The 14,783-nt window shown below is 40.7% G+C and overlaps 1 protein-coding gene and 1 long non-coding RNA gene across 14 annotated transcripts in view; one reads left to right on the top strand and one right to left on the bottom strand.

Annotated features, from left to right (window-relative positions):
- Window positions 1–14,783, top strand: part of cacna1g (calcium channel, voltage-dependent, T type, alpha 1G subunit) — a 335,496-nt gene that overhangs the window by 229,017 nt on the left and 91,696 nt on the right. For 10 of the 12 annotated variants that reach the window (XM_026177275.1, XM_026177280.1, XM_026177279.1 and 7 more), the window contains exons 14-15: window positions 2,042–2,197; window positions 6,993–7,058. In XM_026177275.1, coding sequence (XP_026033060.1) covers window positions 2,042–2,197; window positions 6,993–7,058 — 222 coding nt within the window. The remainder of the gene's footprint in view (window positions 1–2,041; window positions 2,198–6,992; window positions 7,059–14,783) is intronic. The other 2 variants (XM_026177284.1, XM_026177281.1) reach the window with 1 other exon arrangement.
- On the bottom strand, window positions 13–14,228 carry LOC113027639 (uncharacterized). Of its 2 annotated transcripts, none has more exons than XR_003273106.1 (4): window positions 13,329–14,228; window positions 484–582; window positions 158–263; window positions 13–78 (listed from the first exon to the last, which is right to left on the bottom strand). It is a non-coding gene; the product is annotated as an uncharacterized LOC113027639 (long non-coding RNA). The 2 variants fall into 2 exon arrangements; XR_003273107.1 differs by having other exon boundaries at window positions 525–582.

Raw genomic sequence — 14,783 nt, 5'->3', positions numbered from 1 at the left:
CTCTTCCCCCTCTTCCCCAGTGCTGTTTAGTGGTGCTCCAGGCTTGTTTATTCCTCACTGCTTGTTTACAGTCACCGTCTTGAAACAATAAAAAATAAGCAGCATGAAGAAATTACAGTATGTATGTTCATCAGCTGCCTGTTTAATCTAACTGTACCTGTCAGAGTGGTCCCTCGAGCAACTAACCTCCAGTAAGATCTCCTTGAGTCTTGGTGATGACTGAACATGCTCCTGTTCAGAGCCTGAAAGACCTCTTCCTCCTCCTGAATAAATAAAATCTATCAACCTCTTCCCCTATGGCCCCGCTAGACCTTTTCTGTCTTCATCATTTTCTTCCAGTCATCTAATTTCCTATTTCTGGCTATCTTCTATAGGTTATGTAGGCTTGTGCTTTGCATTATGTCACCTTAGATTCATGAATTAACCGTAACTGTGGGGGTCCAGCATATATCACTCTCAATATAGTAACCATTTATTATTCACCTGAGTGGCTGTAAGATGTATGCATGTTTCTCTGTACAGACCGTTGTACTGATGTGTCCGTTCCCATGGAGAGCTCAAGTGTATCTTCACTGCTTCAATCTGTTGAACAGAATGATGAAAGTTTACATTTTAATGTTGCGTTTTTCTGAAACATTATCCTTCAGCACACAACTTCGTAAATTCAGCAAGTTTTTGCCGTACTCCCGCACTTCACTGAATAAAGACGCAGAGATTTTGTTAAAACCACTTCTTCTATTGCAGCTAAAAGCTCTGCTGTTAGTAGGTGAGCCTTTGAGCTTTGATTAATGGCAAGAATGAGCATCTAATGCATTTCTTTAACTGATCTGTGTTACTACGACCAGGAATTTAAAAAACATAGATAGGGGAGAGAAAAAAAAATCACAGTTACTTAAAATCGGCATATTCTCATAATCAAATATTGCTGCTCTGTCAAGCTGTGAAATCTCACAAGGTGTTCTTTGGTGCTGGTACAGTGGCGCTGATTAAGGACTCTATTTACACACATGAACCTGAGAAAGTACTAATAAAAAAGGGCTATTACTAGTCAAATAAACATATTCTTGGGTCCTAATCAGAGATAGGCTGAATGCAGTCTAAAGCAGAATTGAGAAAATACTGCTAGTATTTTCAAAATATGTTTTTTTCTGATTAACCAAAGATTTAAGTGTATTTAGACAAGGGTAGTCAGGAAGGAAGGTCAATGAGACACCAACGTCAATAACCAGACAGGGAGCGAACCTTCAAAATAAAACAGGAAGTATACTGAAAGAGAGAGGCACAGACAAAAAAACGCAATGAGACAGGGACAGAGAGAACAAGGAGGCAAAGATAAAGAAAAAAGATAAAACAATACAAAGAAAGAAGAAAACTAAGCATGTATGATGAAAAGCTTTTACACCCTTACAAAGACTTTGAAAAAAGTCCAATATTTTTGCCAGCAGTACACAAACAATCCAGCTACAGCAAACAGGTTTCAACTTCTAATCTTTACTAGTTACCATGTACTGCACGTTACAGTCTACATGAGGCCCAATATGTTGTTTTAAAAAAGGCTTAAATAAGTATCTCATTAACCTTCCAGGGTCTAAATCATCATCAGCTGTAACTCCAACCCTGGGCAATCAGAATATACAACTTTTGTTTTATTAAATTGATCTCTCAAGTCTACACAATCAGGGAAGAAATAAAATAACCTTTCTGACTGACATGTGTTAACAAGTGTTCAATTTATTTTTCTCAGAAAAGCTATTTAGTTCTCTGCTAAATATAGTTAGTGTTATCATGCACCAATGACAGCTTATACCTTAGAGGATTAACAGGTAAGTTCTTGCAAAAATGCAGCAGAGGGGGAAAAATGTTTGTTTGTCAGCAAAATTTGTCAAAAAATGCAGAGCTGAATTGCACTGATCTTGGTAGGGGCGTGAAGTATGAAGCATTATCAGGACCGGTGAAGACTTAGACCTCACACGGGGAAATTTCTAGAAGAATTGCTCAACAATACTTTTACCTATAAGCGCCTCTCTTACTTTCTCTGCAGATCCTAACACAGGAGGACTGGAACAAGGTGTTATATAACGGCATGGCCTCCACTTCTCCCGTAGCTGCGCTCTACTTCATCGCGCTAATGACCTTTGGCAACTACGTCCTCTTCAACTTGCTTGTTGCCATCTTGGTTGAAGGGTTTCAGGCAGAGGTACAACTAAATTGAAGTTAAATTATTGGGCTGTATCTTGTCACATTGTTTCTCTTTTAAAGCTCTCGATGATTTGATGTACCTTGCTGTCAGATCTGTATTTGTTTATATCTTTATCTACATAGCACAAAAAAAATAAATAAAGGAACACTTTTTAGTCAGTTAAACGTCTGGGACATTGATCTGGTCAGTTAAGTAGCAGACGGGGTGCACTAGAGGGGCAACAATGAGACAACCCCCCCAAACAAGAATGGTTTTACAGATGAAGGCCACAGACATTTTTTTTTACTCCTCATATTTTCTGACTGTTTTTTCTTCATTAGTTTTGCATTTGGCCAGGGTCAGTGTGTGATACTGGACCCTATAGAGGTTGCACAGGTAGTCCAACTCCTCCGGGATGGCACATCAATACGTGCCTATACCAGGTTTTCTGTGTTTCCCAGCACAGTCTCAAGATAATGGAGGAGACTCCAGAAGATAGATAGTTACTCCAGGAGAGCTGGACAGGGCTGTAGAGGGTCGTTAATCCATCAGCAGGATTGGTATCTGCTCCTTTGTGCAAGGAGGAACAGGATGAGCACTGCCAGAGCTCCAGCAGGACACTGGGGTGAATGTCTTTGACCAAACAATCTGAAACAGACTCATGAAGATGGCCTGAGGACCTGCCATCCTCTAGTGGGCCATGTAATCACTGCCCAGGCACCAAGGATCCTGATTGGCATTTGCCATAGAATACCAGGAGTGGCAGGTCCACCACTGGAGCCCTGTGCTTTTCACAGATGAGAGCAGTTCCCCCTTAGAACACTGAATGATATAAAAGAGTCTGGAGAAAAAGTTTGAAGAACATTATGCTGACTGTAAAATCACTCAGCATGGCTGGCTTGGAGATGGATGGCCAATCCATGGAGGGATGCACAGGCCTCTTTAGGTTTGGCAATGTCACCCTGACTACAATCAGCTATCAGGATGAAAACCTTGTATCCATTCTCAGACCCTGATGCAGTGGGTTCTGGGTTTCTCCTGGTGCACAACATAGCTCAGCCTCATGTGGTGAGAGTATGCAGGCAGTTCCTGGAGGATGAAGGAATTGATACCTTTGTCTGGCCTCCACGCTCACCTGAACTAAATCCACTAGAACACCTTTGGGATATTATATTTTGGCCCATGTGATACCACCAGGCTTCACCACAGACTGTCCAGGAACTCAGTGATGCCCTGATCCAGATCTGGGAGGAGACCTCCAAGGACCTGGGAGGCCATAAAAACTACTGACTACCATTTTTGAGTTGCTGCATTGAAGCTTCAGCAGAATGGACTAGCCTGCTGCATTATTTTTTTTTCCATGTTGATTTTTAGGGGGTCTTTGAATTAAGCCCTCTGCAGAATGATAATTTTCATTGGCATCAAAAATTGTGGCATCCTTTCACTTGTAACACATTGCCCAGACCTTATCAGTACAGATATCCAGCATGATTTTGTTCCCCAATGAGATCTGATGTGTTTAACAAAGTGTTTTTTATGTAGTTATTTTGAAGTCTTTGCTTTCATGCTTCATATTTTTCAGTGCAGGACCACATACCTCAACAAAGAACTAATTGTATAAGCATTAACAAAACGTGCCTTTTCTTGCACTCGTTGCAGCGGGTTATGTGAGGACACAGGGTTACGCATAGCAATGCAGTATTTCATTTTTCCTGTCTCCCCTTCGTATTCATCTCCGTTTCTTTCTTTTCTTTGCTGTCAGCCACTTCACCTCCTACGCTTTCCCACTATCTCAGCAGTCATCCTCATTATTGTTCTGCTTATTTGCCAGCGCCATAAAGTACATCATAAGAAAACTATGTCCGCTAGACCAGACTGTGCATCAGCCCACATCACCCAAATCCCCCTGTTTTAAGTTTCATGCTCGGATATGTTCTCGCCCCCCTTCTGAATCTTCCCCCTGCTTATTGCGAGTTGTTTATTGTCATAAAACAAAGGTGATATGTTGTCTGCCACGGTGCTGTGTTTGTGAGCTCAGATAAGCACAAGAGGCAGCTGGGGGGAACAGTCACAGGGCCGCAGGAAGAAAGCAGCTAAAACTCATTGAGAGACCACTCTTCAGGCTTCAGCCAATGTTTTATTTGAGACAGATCGAGTGAGTCAGAGAAAGAAATAGAGGGTGAGAGTAAATCGCACAAGTATCCAGTCTATCCCCACCCAGCTGCTTGTCTCCTCCTCTCTCTCTCTCTCTCAGCTTTTAAAGGGTGACAACACCTGTGCTTTGATCTCTGACACTCTTTAGCTCTCTGAGAGGACAGAGAATAGATGGTAGGTAGCAGCAAGAAAGGTTGACAGGCTCATACAATATGGATTAATTAGAATGGGCTGCTTTTTCTATTGCACTCACCTGCTATCAAAATATCAAACGCAGTATTATGGTGAATGGAATTCCACAGAGGTTTGGGTGCAAATCACCCAAACTGCTTTGGATGAAAGCTCCGGATGGAGGCCAAGCATAAAGTAAATTAATTTGCCTTGGCGTCTTGAAGTCAGATTGGGAATGATGCATTAATCCATCTATATTTTTGCACTTCCAAAGTTAGCGTTTTAACATCATATCAATAAACTATAGGAGATTTTGCCAAGTGCAAGAGCCTTCTGAGGATTCCCGACCTCCTTTTCTAGTGGAACAATGGTCTAAATTAACTGACGTTCACTCTGTAGGATGTACTATCAGTACTAGTAAGGCTGGAGCAACTGATAGGACAGCACCAAAGTCAAGGTTTTTCTTGTGAATTTGATCTTGTCTGAACTTTAGTTGCCTACTGGAGTAGACAAAAAATTTTCTGGGGCTTTCAGCTTTGTTGGAAATACAAACCACAATGTGCTAGTTAGCGAAGGTTCTTGGAGTGTTTTGTTGAAACGCTTACTGGCAGAATTGTTAGCCCTCAAGTTAAGTTTTGTGGCCAGAGTGCTGCTATTTTCTGTTAGATTAAGCATTGTAGTTATTTCTTGTCACCACAGCTGTGGCCATGTAAAAAAGACACTGAAATGCAAGAAAAGCGCTAGTGCGAATTAGCATTACTTTTGCTAGCCAGGCTAGCTAGCCTTTGCTTTCCCAGCGGAATAAACGATTACATCTTCTGCACTGCTATCCAAAAGTTTTTTTTTTTCAGAGTAATGGTTTTGTTTATCAATCCACAAACACTGACTTATGAGTAATCGGAGCATTAAAAGAAAGCAGCTAACTACAAACGACACACAACGTTAGCTTCTACCTGCTGTTCACCAGGTAGAAGCTAGCATTGCTAAATATGCAGCTGTCTCTCTCAGGGAGTGATCGGGACAAAAACAGTTTTTAAAAAAATATATATATACTCACATAAAAACAACATTTGATGACAAACTCTGTACCCTTACTGACGAGTTAAGAAACCTCTCCAGATTGATGAAAGGTAATTTAAAAGATCATACTACTTCAGGATTTGCATTTAAACATTTTTTTTTTTAAATTTTCCCATAAACGGCTGCTATATCCATTTATGTTAGTAACTATAAGACTGTAGCATATGTTGAATGTTTTGGTCATTATCTAATGTCATGTAAGCCTGATACTGTAGATAAGTGCTTATATTTTCTAACACAAAGATAAAACTAATTTGTGCTAATGTCATTTTGGAAATGTGAATAAATGTTTACTTAAGTAGAAAAGAAACACAGATTAGAAAAACAACTGCAGGCTCACACAGTACAATGCACAGCCTACAGCTGTATGAGGAAACCTTTATGCTCTTGTATTCCCCCTCTGCCCTCCTGTATTACTGCAGAGCTGCCGGCGTAATTCTCCCTACCTTCTTTTTTTCAGCTTTACATCCTTTTCTGCAAACACTAAGTTTATTTTTAGTCAGCCAAACTTTCCCTGCGTCAAGGTTGCTAGGTAACGGGCACTTGAATGATGTGAGCAAAGCCAGGAGACATGTACGCCGTTGGTGCCAAGTCACACACACACACATACAGCCTCATACAAAGAAGTGGAGTACTTCAAATGTCCATATTGCTTTGGAATTAAAGACAGAAGGGACATCTTATCATGCTTATCATTTTTTGTTATCTTAACTCCTTCCTTTACCCCTCACATCACCATACTCATAATCTTCCTGCTCTTTACCAGTGTCCGCCCTCACCATTGTGTCCTTTTGTCAGGTTTTGCCCATGTGTCTGTTTGACAGAATCCAATATCCGCTGCAGAGAATGCAACCAGACCACCTTAGAGAGAGCTTTTAACAGAAGAGAGGGAAAAGTGTTTCTTTCTTTTTATTGCACTTCTCACTGTGACAATAAACATGCATTTGACACCAAAGCACCAACATGCACGGTATGGGCCAGATGCAGAGGAATGTTTCCGTGCCGGTTTCTACTGCACAGTCACGAGTCTGGAGGATTCATGCTTATATGAGGATCATTTTCATATCTGCTTTGTGAGAAAATGATTTCATCACACGAAACATCAGTGGGCTGCCTGGTGGATAAAACACGGCTGTGCATCACCTCTGTCCTGCAGTCCTGACTCCCTGAGCTTTCAGACCGCTGAAATGCACGTATACGGCTCACGACTGCACACTGCGATCCAGGACAGTTGCTTTGACATGTTCTGTCGCATGGTAAACTGCAAATGTTCCAACATGCTGAATCTTCTCTAACCTTCTCCTTCTGCTCTCGTCTGCTGCTGTGATTCAACCTCTCACCTCCGTGCCTCTTTTCCTGTGTGTGCCTCCCTCTCCTGTCCGGCTGCACCGATCACTTCCGCTAATAGGAAGTGGCCAAGCGGGAGGACTTGCATGCCCAGCTGAGCCTCATTCAGCTGCCTGTTGTTTCAGGGGTATGTACAGCTCTGCAGCTCCACCTTCCCTTCTTCCATTTAGCTGACTGACCGCCCTCTCGCTCCCTTGCATCAGCTCTCCCTCTCCTCCCCTTCCCTCCCTCCCCCAGCCCGTACAGAAACTTTACGGTGATGCCTCTGACCTCTCAACAGCTACACCTTGGAGTTCTGTTGCAGAAGCGCCATTAATGACTGATTGATGAATATCGCCATTCACGCGCCCCTAACGTTTTGCCTACTAAATTAAAAATCCTAATATGTGTAAGTAATAAGAGATGGCTCTAAACATAGCTTGCTCCTAGTGTCTTAAAGGGACATTTTAACCAAATTAGGAAAACAAATTTGCTTTCAAACTTGCCCCCTGGTACCTCCTAGTCGTGCAGAGTAGTTTCAATTTTATTCACAGAAGTTTTGAGATCTTTGCTGCTGCCAATCCAATCCAAGAGAGTACTGAAGTGGGAGCTTTTCCAAGGTTAGAAAGGACATTAAACTCTCTTGGCTAAGTTATGAGTACATAAGATGAGCAACTGTGTTAGAAAATATCTGCTTCTCTGATTGGAAAGCAGCGAATAATTCCCAAGGAGAATGTTAGGAGGAAATCGTTTGTTCAAATGCTGCAAAAGTCTTTGTTCATAGGGCTGAAGTCTGGGCCAATCTAAGGTCAGGTTGAAAAACTACAATAGAGTTATACTTTTTTCAAAAAAATCTGTCTTTTTATATTTGACATCCTGGTGCCATGGCTGTCCCGTGTCTCGGTCCCTCCACCGCCCCAGCCTCCACGTGTACGATTCATTCAAGATGGTTTTTTACTCATCACTCCACAATGAACGTATTCCCAGGAAGTGATGAGCTCAGAAACAAAACAAAGAAAACATCTTGAGATTGAAAATTGTGCTGCCTGCAGCATGTATTCAAAGCCATTTCCATAAAAACAGACATAAATATATAAGATTGCCTGCAAGCACCAAGTAAATACAATGAAAAATCAACATCCCTTCTTTCTTTTGTCATTATCCATAAAAGTCCTGTAATAAATCGTCAGATAATTATAACTGACCATTTATATTTCACAGTAATTATAAAAAACATCTGCAGACTCTCCTGTTGGCTGTATTTTACACTCAAGCTTAAAAGACCATGGAGCTAGTGGTAGATGGAAAAAAGATGTCTTTCAATAAAGACATTTAAAACGAGCAGTTCAGCATACGTAACAAGTCAGCTAATTCAGTGTCGATTCATCACAGCTACATAAGCTGTGTCTTCCTGAGTGAAGAGCACAGAAAGCCAGTTTTAAGTCATCCAAGTGGCCTTGCGGCAAAAGAGCTCCAATATGGCTGCCAGACGAGTTGTCACATCATCTAGAAGTTCTCTAACCCTGCATGGTGTCTTTTCTGTTGATACTAAGAGCAGCATCGAGGGGCTGCTGTGTGGAGTATCTGAAAGACAACATAGGCTTTGTTGTGTGTGTTTTCCTACTTTCTTGTCCTACCTTAAGAGCAGACTCCACATCAGAAAGCTCAACTCCCACCAGCCCTCCACCCATTCTGTCTAGCCTCCAGATAAGAACAATCCACCAGCTCAGCCAAAAAATCCCCCCTCCTCTCTGTTCCTGTTTTATCTGGCTGGGCCATGCGGGAGAAACGGGGTGAGTGCTGGCTTTATGGTTGACCCCGGCACTGACAGAGAAATCCAGCCCGACTAAAGGATGAGAGGTAATAAATGGCTTAGGGGAAGAGGATCCAGGTTCTTACACTCAGTGAAATGAATCCTTTAAAAAATCAGATGAGTGTAAGTCTCGTCCTCACGTCCTCTAACTTTGCACACTTGAACACTATTCAAACTGATCCAGGACTTTTTATGTGGTAAGATTGTTCTGAGTCCAATATCATAGCTGGTAAAAATTCAACAGCTTACTAGGGGCAAGTCTGAGGCATGACATGGAGAATTTGGGTGGAGTCTGCTCTCTGGTGTAATGGTCAAATCGGTTATTAGTTTTATGTCCCTCTGTTTCCCTCAAAGAGCTATTAGTACTCCATAGTTTGGTTACATTCTGCATGAGAGAACCCCTTAAACCCTGTAAGGTGATATTTTTTTAACCTAATTATTATTCTGTGAACACAACTTAACTGTATGGAAGCCCGTTTCCGCCACTAAAAAAAAAAAAAGGATCCATAACTCAAAATTTTGAGTTATTTTCTTGAAATTTCGAGTTATTTTCTCGAAATTTCAAGTTATTATCTCGAAATTTCAAGTTATTATCTCGAAATTTCGACATATTAACTCAAAATTTTGAGAAAAGCAACTCGAAATTTCGAGTTAGCGCTGCCAATCAGTAATCTACGTGAATGACGTCATTTCCATGTTACCCGGAAGCTGAAGCCCTCAGCAACAAATGCTACAGCTAAGCTACCGGTATTACATCCAGTCGTGAATGCACAGATTGCTGAGTGTTTTCAGCCTGGCTTCACAAATGATGTGTTATTAGCTGAATCACATGGTGTTACTATCAGCAAACATACTTTAATTTGTTGGGATCCGTTTTTGAGTGCGCGGTCCTGCGCCATATGCTTCCGGGTAACAAGAAAACGACCTCATTCACGTATATTTTTGATTGACAGAGCTAACTCGAAATTTTGAGAAAAGTAACTCGAAATTTCGAGTTATTTTCTCGAAATTTCGAGTTATTATCTCGAAATTTCGAGTTATGGATACTAGCTTTTTTTTTTTTTTAGTGGCGGAAACGGGCTTCCATATAACTGACATGTGTACCAGCATAACAAGTCAATTTCAATTGATTTGAAAGGAAAAGTCAGTTTATCATTCAATTTGATTGGCTTTCTGGCAGTGATATTTTTTTCTTTAAAGTCTTTGCTGGCTTTTCACTGTCATTTTTCTTTCAGTGCCTTCCTGTGACTGGCTTGCTCCTTGGAGTTATCATGCCAAGTTTTGGATGAATTTCCATGCTATAAATTTTTGGTACAGACATTAATAAACTGCACTAATTTGAATGAGTAAATCTTAAAAAAAAAAAAAAGGCAGGTGACATAATCAGAAAGAAGTCAAAGAACCCAAAACAGGAAGTATGACTGAGAAGGGAATGGGTGAAATTAGAAAGACAAAGAAGCACAGAAAAGAAAACAAATAGAACTGAAACACTGCAAATACATAACAAAAACTACAAACCATGACAAAAATACCTTGTGCAAAAATCACATAAAAGTCTGCATTATGAAACAGGTGGGTTGGTCAGTTATACACAAGACTTCCATCCAGCAGAGGGAAGTTCAGTGAATCAGCTTTTAGTTCGTGCAGCTGACGGACGGATCAGCGAGCTTGGTCCGTCCATTATCCATCCAACCCTCTGTTCACAAGAATCTCTGCTTCTCCTAGAGTTTTGGTCAAAACGTACACACAGTGATCAACTAACGGGTCTTCGCTCAAATTTTACTCAAGGCCTTGGTCATGTTTGCTATTTATGGGCACTTTAATATTTTCACAATACTCATAACACCTCGTTGAATATTGGTCTGATTTGAGTCAAGCAGCAATCACCTAACAGGTTTTCGCCATAGACAGTATAAAAGATGGAGGTAGCTACCGTTATGTCAGCCATTACCCGAGATGAGTGTTTCCAACTTCACTATCTGCACTACTGTGACAACAAGCAGTGGTTCTGGCTGCTCAACCACATGCTAATGACTGATGATTGACAGCACATTTGCCAATGAGCGTGCATGTTCATTTTGAGACATGGTGTGGCCAAGATTTACAAAAAAAGACTTGATTTTTTAATCAGTATGACCCAGAATAAGTGGCTGAGCAGTAAAGCAGAAAAGTGCTTACACAAGATCCATCATTTAGGACCAGAAGTCTTTTTGCAACCACAGCATTCAGCATTTGGTGACCTGAGATAGAATGCATGGTTGTTTCTCTGGTGGATCATGAACCTGATGAGCTATTATGTTTGTTTTTTCTTTTGACTTTATGTTGAGTCATTGTTTGGTCACCATGCTTTTTCACAAAGTAATGTTTACTTCTGTTTCCTGTCTAACTGGTGGACTGACCACTTAGAAAATATAAATTGGCTGAAAATATAAATACTGATTGCAAAAAAATATTTGAGGAGGAAATATCTCAATTAAAATTAATAATAGAAAAACAATTGACCTGAATTCTCAGCTAAATTTGTAGATGTTAGCATTTAGTTTAAGGGTTTTAATTACAAACTTGTTAAAATAAATGTGGTTTTCAACAGGCTGCCAATAAAAAAACAGACTTTTAAAGTCATGCATAACATAAATATACTTTTTTAAATTACTTTTATTTCACTAGCTTATTCTTCCATAGATGTGAGTAGTGTTTTGGTGTTACAGGACAGTATACATAGGCAACGGCAAATCTGATTCTGTGTGATGTACAGCTGTGGTAGGCTACAAATTTTGTGGACACGTGCACACACACAAACACACACATACGCGTAAACAATTACTCCACTTCCTCCTATCAACAGCCACCCTCCGTTTCCCATTTACACCCTTTTTGAAGCAACATAATTGAGATCTCCCGTGTGCTGCCGGTGTCTATTATTGTCCGGCTATCAGCAGCAGACCTGGTCTGGCCCATCTCCTGCTCCCACCACCGTGCCCAAATTGGGGTGGCAGAGTGTAAACAACCTATCCAAACAACCAATTTCAGGACCAGGGATTTCCCTCGAGTCCACCCCCCCCCCCCCCCCCCCCCACTTTGGTTTAAAGCTTTTATTCCCCTTTTCTTATCCCCAATGAAACCTTCATTGTGTAATTCTTGGTTAGAATACCAGACGCACAGACGGCACCAACATGCCAAAAGAGCACAGCCAAGAATTAAACCTGCAATCAGCCAGTTGCTAAGTAATAGCGTTAGCTATTTTAATGAAAATTTAAACATTTTCAAAATTTTCTATCTACAGGATCCAGATAGATGACAATCTGAAGATTAGCATTGTCCAGATCTTGCTCTTTTGACACGTGTAGGGAGGACTGCCCTTTTTAAGTTACTCTGTCTGTATTGACCTGCTAGTGCCACCTGTAGATAAATCAAAGGTCATGCTGCTGCAACACAGTGATTAGATCAGACTAATGTTGCTCTTCAAGTAATGTTTGCTGCTGTAAAAACAAGTAACATTTGGATGGCATTTTTAGGTTATTACATAACAAAACTATTGAAGTACCTGCCGTATAGGAATATGCTAGAAAGATGGCACATAACAGAAAATTAGTACATGGAAGACAACATATTTCACTGTAAAGCACCAGAATGATCTGTATGATATGTTCCAGGAGAAATCAAAGCAAATGTTCCATCAGAGCTCACCAAGATCTTTTAGAGTTATTTTTCTATAGTCTCACTCTTTCATCTCTGGAGGGTGATGAAATCATACAAGATTAAAGCCTGAGGATCAGTGCAAAACAAAACAGGAAAAACTTGCAAAGATGCATCTTGTTGACCTCACTGTGTTTTCTGCCAGTAACAAAATTTATGTCTATCCATGCCTTCTAGATATCTTCTATTTGATTTTATATGCAAACCTGGCCTCTAAATGAAATGGGAGGGTATTTAATCACACATACTTTGCACTGTTTGATTCAGTTCTTCGCATTGAGAAATGTTGCACCTGTGCAGTGTAGGAGTCGTGGATAATAATAATGGATTGGATTTATATAGCGCTTTTCAAGGCACCCAAAGCGCTTTACAATGCCACTATTCATTCACTCTCACATTCACACACTGGTGGAGGCAAGCTACGGTTGTAGCCACAGCTGGCCTGGGGCAGACTGACAGAAGCGAGGCTGCCATATCGCCCCAGAGGGGCCTACTGGTGTTGGCCCCTCTGGCCAACACCAGTAGGCGGTAGGGTAAAGTGTCTTGCCCAACGACACAACGACAAGGACAGAGAGCCCGGGGATCAAACCGGCAACCTTCCGGTTACAGATACGCTTCCCAACCCCCTGAGCCACGGTCGCCCCAAATGTTGATGTTTCTGTCAATGCGTAAACTGCTGAGCTTTTTTCTTTAAATGCTGCGGTCGATTCCTTTAGGTCATCTTTTCGTTTTTGTGCCTTGGAAAGCAGACATTTCTCTTTACCTGGACCTGCCAGGTCTGCTCATTTACTTCTACCTTAAAGCCAATACAACAAAACCCTTGGCTTCCCTTTTTCTGTGAGTAAACATCTAGACACTCTGCCATATTGACCTCTACACTGAACAGAGACTGCAGGTACAAGCTCCTACCTTAAAACTGCTCGCCAAGAACAGAAGCCAAGACCAGTAGCACACGTACTTCTTACCTGTGAGATACACAGAGAGAAGATAATACTGCACACTGCGCACACACCATCTTTTAGTGCTGACGGTCCACTGGCTTTGTCCAATCACAGCTGTCCCTTCTGATTGATTGCATGTGGTTTGATGAGCCCTGTGGTAAACAAGCTCCTGCAGTGGTTAAAACAGATTTTTTTTTCTTTTGTAAATTTATGTGTGGTGATAAATTGTTGTGGGTGTTGGCTCTGTGTTTGGTTTAGCGGTACGTCTGTGTGTTGGTGGATGTGTGACAATTTGTCTGCGGTTTAACGCTTCTGTTCAGACATTTTTCGAGAGCAGTGCTAAACAAATGTTAGCCTCGGTCTCTTTGCTCTAAAAAACAAAACTACTGGTTCATACAAGGCAAAATATTCATATTCAGACCAACTAATCAGAACAGTTTAGCATCAAACTCTGAACGAAAAGGCTTTAAGGCAGGACTTAGTAACCGACAGAAGTCACTTGTATCAAAATTAGAAGATGTTATCTTTAGAAGGTCAGAAATGGCCAAAATGTAGGAAGATCCTTAAAACTAATTATTAAAAAACAAAAAATAACAAAAACAGTAGATGTGCTAGATTTCTGTTTCACTGGAATTAGGTTGGAGGGACTTTTTTATGAAGGAGTATTGGGCCACCTTAAAAAAAAAGGATTCTTTTCATTATTATTGTTCATTTAAGAATAAAGTGGAAATACTACGTTGAGAAATACTATTTTAAAGCCCATTTTTAATCTTTACATTTTGAAGTCAATACGTGGAAATTAAATTTGTGTCGTTTCAAGTCATGACCACTATACCCACTATAAAAGGTCTTCTGTAGATGAGTTACCCATATGGAAAAGATATATATAAATCTTATAAAGTTTGTATCTGTCTTGTGTAAAACAAGAGTGAAAACAGATATAAGATCCCTTTAAAAATTATATAAATAAAACTTGTATGTTTGCTGCTCAGTGCTGTCACAGTCTGCTGCATGGGGTGGGAGACGTTGTCCAACAGGGATGACAGCTTAGCCGCCGTTCTCTTGTCACTCACCACCTCCACTGGGTCCAGAGGGATACTTACTAAAACAATATATGAAAGTAATGAGAAAGTGGCCACTTTCATGAGTAAATCATATAAGCCTTATATGATTCACTATATGAAGTAGGCCACATCTTATGCAAGTCTTTTAGAAGTCTTTACTATTGCTTTTCCATATGGGTAAGTACAGTTAGGTATGAGGATGGTGAAAGCTGCATGTGGTCAGAAGGAAAAACTACACAAACCTGGAAGAGTTGGAAGAGCTAGCCGGATTACGCAAAAAGAAATAGCTGGCAATGGACAGATGCAAGGATATCAATGGTTACACTCTTGTGCAGTAAAGAGGGGTATGGTTTATTACA

The sequence above is a fragment of the Astatotilapia calliptera genome, chromosome 8 (assembly GCF_900246225.1).
Source record: "Astatotilapia calliptera chromosome 8, fAstCal1.2, whole genome shotgun sequence".
NCBI lineage: Eukaryota > Metazoa > Chordata > Actinopteri > Cichliformes > Cichlidae > Astatotilapia > Astatotilapia calliptera.
Note: the sequence above shows the minus strand (reverse complement) of the source record. Positions and strands in the feature narration are given on the sequence as shown.